Source organism: Plasmodium fragile (assembly GCF_000956335.1).
Source record: "Plasmodium fragile strain nilgiri unplaced genomic scaffold supercont1.21, whole genome shotgun sequence".
NCBI classification, from domain to species: domain Eukaryota; phylum Apicomplexa; class Aconoidasida; order Haemosporida; family Plasmodiidae; genus Plasmodium; species Plasmodium fragile.
In genome coordinates this window covers 266,646-271,178 of record NW_012192601.1, presented here as the reverse complement: position 1 = coordinate 271,178, position 4,533 = coordinate 266,646, and the positions used below count along the sequence as shown (strand labels likewise).

The 4,533-nt window shown below is 36.0% G+C and overlaps 1 protein-coding gene across 1 annotated transcript; it reads right to left on the bottom strand.

The window, feature by feature from the left end:
* Window positions 1-1,607: 1,607 nt before the first annotated feature.
* AK88_02254 (uncharacterized protein) lies at window positions 1,608-1,844 on the bottom strand (the record flags this gene model as incomplete). Its single annotated transcript, XM_012479885.1, has 1 exon — window positions 1,608-1,844. The coding sequence occupies one exon, from the start codon at window positions 1,842-1,844 to the stop codon at window positions 1,608-1,610; it is 237 nt and encodes a 78-aa protein (XP_012335308.1).
* Between the last annotated feature and the right edge of the window lie 2,689 nt (window positions 1,845-4,533).

The window sequence follows — 4,533 nt, the reverse complement described above, 5'->3', positions numbered from 1 at the left end:
AAAAAAAAAAAAAAAAAAGGAAAAGAGGAAAATAATTATTATTCCTTTGAAAGACGAAACAAGGGTGAATGCTCCACAGAATAAGTCCCACATGTCGATCCGTTATGTAGCCCATGTGAAAAGTCATTTCGGGAGAGCAGACCAACATCCAAAATTCACGTGATGGTTAAAAAGGCATCGCACTGATGAACCGCTACATTTGCGCAAACGAACACAGGTATAGTTTTTCTCCAATAGAGTACACATGGGTTAGCAGACGGAAGTGGGGGTGATGTCGTATGCGCGCGGGTATATGCTTACACGTGGAGATAGTCATGCGGTGGCTGCCCAGGTGCCGTCGTGCGCAATTATTTGTCGTCCTATAAGACCCGTGCGACGTTGTTTGTGGCACATGTCCCATCATCAATCACGTATTTACATTTATACGCCGCTTATATACCGCCTATATCCTGCTTACCCGCGGAACATTTGTTCACTTGAGCGGGAGAAAAGGCGATTACACACTGAAATGTATACCAGCTAGTAGAAAAAAAAAAAAAGGAAAACACGTTTCCCTTGCACGGAAAACATCCATTTTGAGGAAACACTGCGCATGAGAATAACTACTAATAACAGAGACATAGCCTCCAAACAAAGGCACACATTCGAGGGGGAGAGGAAAAAAAAAAAAAAGAGGAATGTAAGAAACATCAAAACGACGTGTGAAATGGAAAATAATGTTTAATAAAATATTTCCTTATGGAACATCCTGTCTGAAAGTTCATTTTCCAAAGAATGCGCATGCAGTCAATATCAGATGGATTGACAATACACGTAACGAACATGCAAAGCAAATTAAAAAAAAAAAAAAAAAAAAACGCCATTGAAAAGCTAACAACACAGCTAAAATAGGAAAAGAAAATGCGCTTTTTTAACAGCAATATACAAATCGTCTTAGGCGGAAAAATGCGTAAGAGTGTGCAATTCTCCATTCCTTCATTGTTCCAAATTGCTACACAAATGTGAGTCAGCAGGGAAAATTGATCCACCACAAAATGCGACGCACGGCGTTGCCAAATGTGGGATGTTAACTTGTGAGGAGTACTGAGCACAGCACGCACGTGTATCTTCCCATTTATACGTAAACGTTAATACGTTCACGTTTATACATTGACATGTATACGTTAACCTTTTTTAAGTGTTCCATTTCTTTTTTATACATGTATTGTTCTTTTTTTGTCGAAAGGAACTGCCTTTACACCTTTGTTACACCATCGAGTTGCTAACCCATTTATTTGTTTCCCACCTCCTGTCGTCCCCGCAAAGCAAGTGCGCTCCATTTTTACCTTGCTGTACAGGTGATAATTGTCAAAAAAGAGATATACCTTGGTGGAAACATTTTGTATACAACTCTGTGATTTTAACAAAGTTAAAGATACCCATTTACACGTCATGAAAAACCATGTAAGGAATGCTCCTCCTTTTTTATTACCCAAAATAAGATTTAGGTTGTAATTTTTCTCTCTTTTTTTTTTTTTTTTTTTTTTTTCCAACATGTTATGCAAACGTGTTAGTAATGCACCAAAATTGTGCATCGAATTTTTCGATCAATTCATTATAAGTTCTGTTTACAAAAAATATGTAGACACCATTGGAAGTTTATTTCCCTTGCTTGCAAACATGTAGGTACACAAGTTGATGATGAAATGCGGAAAATATTCACATGTGAAAAGGGTTCTCTTCTTTATAATGAAGGTACCACCCTGCTCTTCGTATTTATTATTTCCAGTCAGCTGGTTTTTATTTAGAAAAATAAACACACCATGTTTCCTTTTCGCATGCAAACTTGTGTGTCTTCTATGCATTTTCCCCCTTACACCTGGAAATTTGTTGGTCCAGAAATGTTGTTAATTTGAGCTTACAAATGAGCTATGTGAGCCCTTATCGCTCAAATATGCATTTGTCAATACTTATAGAAACAATAAAAAAAAAAATGGAAAAACAACTGACAAAATAATATGACTTTGTTCCTTTTTAAGGAATTATGTAAAAGGCATTACAAAGGTATGCAAACATTTTTCCATGCTTTTATAATTTCTATTTTTTTTTCTGTCCTCATTTTTTTTTCCTTACTCGTGTACCACTTTGTTGTTTAGCCTTTCGTTCATATTTTGTTCCCCTCCTTTTGATTACTTTTTGTTCTTTTTTTGGTTTCCCCACCTCGTTCGCTAAATTAGCATTTGCCCCCTTAAACCATAGTAATGGCATTACCAAGACCATGGGGACCTCCTCTCTAATGCTCATTTTTACATGTTATAGTTGAACAAAAGGGGGAACAAATCTAATTCAATGTATCAATAGAGCAAATCAGTACAGCGTGCCACTTCAGTGCGTGCGCATAGGTACATATCGTATGCGCGCGTGAGGGTACGTGAATTTTTGCACACATAGATATATGTACATAAGGGCGCACCCAAGGAAGCATCTAAATGCCTTGCAACAGGAGCGCCGGACTCAGATGTTCAGTCGAATTTTCAGTCAATATTTCCAGCTGAATCCTCCAGCTTTGTCACAAAATTTATCGCAGCTGTGGAACACGGGGCATACACGCGTTGTGTAAGCGCAGCCCGACATTGAAAATCGAGTCGTCATTTATTTACGTGAAGAACCCCTTTCTGCCGTGTTGGGCAATATTGAACATGAGAAACAGTTTGATGAGGCACGGAAGAATGCAGAAACAAAAAAAAAACAATAAAAAAAAAAGGAAAAAGCGAAAAAGCCTAAGCGTATGAATAAATGATTACATGTACATGTACACATTTACACAACCTACGCATAGGCCTCATTGTAGAATCGCCAAAACCATAAACACTGAATCGTTTTTTTTTTTTTTTTTTTCCTGGTGCGGGGTTATGGGAGGAAAAAAAAAAATAATAAATAAACGCTATGCATTCTCATCGAAACATCCACGTTACGCAATTGGTAATTTTCTGTCACTCGATTCAAACAAAAAAGTGACATATATTTAATTTAAAAAAAAATACAAGAAAAGAAAAATACACACTTGTATATATGTGTACATATGTATACGTTTAGATCCACATACAAATGTGTAATCTCATAAGAAAAAAAATAGTGATAAACAATTCCTCCTTCTGATAAGATCACTCCACCAAAAGCGTAAACCTTGGAATCGGGTGTGCACAAAAAGGTAGACATATTATTTGAACAAAATCAAAGGAGGGCGCAGAAGTAGTCTTACACCCGTTGGGGGAAATTAATACTTCGACGGTCGACATTGTAACTGCATGCCTGTAGATGAAGCGAATTCGAAACCATCGACGGACAGACTGCTAAATTGACGGAGCAAACCAGGTGATGAACGAACTGGCAAAATAAGGCTCCAAGGACAAGTCAAACCGAATGAACAAGATAGAACAGAACATACAAGTATACTTGTGTGTGAACAATTACCCATGTACATATCAGCGCTAAACGGGAATAAGAAATGTTTCAAAAAAAACAACATAAGCTTATAACGTGTAAACACACAGTTGCATATCGAATTAACGGAAGAACCTTTTCTATGGTCATTTTTGTGCCCTTCACATATAACCCATATAGGCACTGAAAACGGAAAAGACGTTAAGTGCTAAACGTGTGTGTTCACGTAACCAAGTAAGGCAAACGTACAAAAAAACACACTTTACGCCATTTTATACGAGTAAATAACCCACCAGGAGGACACATTCCTTCCCTTTTTTCTTTCCTACTATGAAATATATTTTGTCTTATTCTACAACAAACGTAACTCTACAGTTCTTTTCCCATCACTTTTAATTTGCCCTATAACCAAAGTATAAATATTATACATAGAGTAAATAAGAAAAAAAAAAAGTCATAAAATTTCAAAGAAAATTCTAAAGCATTTCCCATTTTTAATTTCGTTTATTTCTTTTAATTTACATATAGATCTGCTAACTTTTTTCTTTTTTTTTTTTTTTCCTTCTTTTTTGGCTGTTTTGTGTGTACATGCAGGTGAAAAAGAAGCAGAAAAAAAAAAAAGCTAGCAAGATGAAGTGGTTATGACATTGTAAAGTTGCACATTTACATGTATAAGTTTGCACGTGACCATGTATAATGCTTATTCCCATAGGTATGTAAAGACACCTGTAGGTTCTGCAAGCACGGCAGGAGGCATATAAGTACGCCCCCAGACATGTACTTGCTGGTGAATGTATACACGTAGGAGGATAGGAACATATTTACGTACACTTCTGTGCTTGCTTGTATGTATACATAACATATATATTGTGAAAGTGTGAATGCATTTATGTAGCCCTATTCTGCGTGTTCATATGTACTGTCAATTAAAGCTTAAAAGAAAATGCTTCAAAGTTTTACATATACATGTATAATATCCTGTGTAACATTAATTTTATTGCTTGTTCATGTAAAAATGTGTTACATTAATTCTTAGTTTGGGAAATTCTTCATCCTTACCTGCATCACCATTTGTTTCTTTTCTTTTTTTTTTTTTTTTTTTTTTTTTTT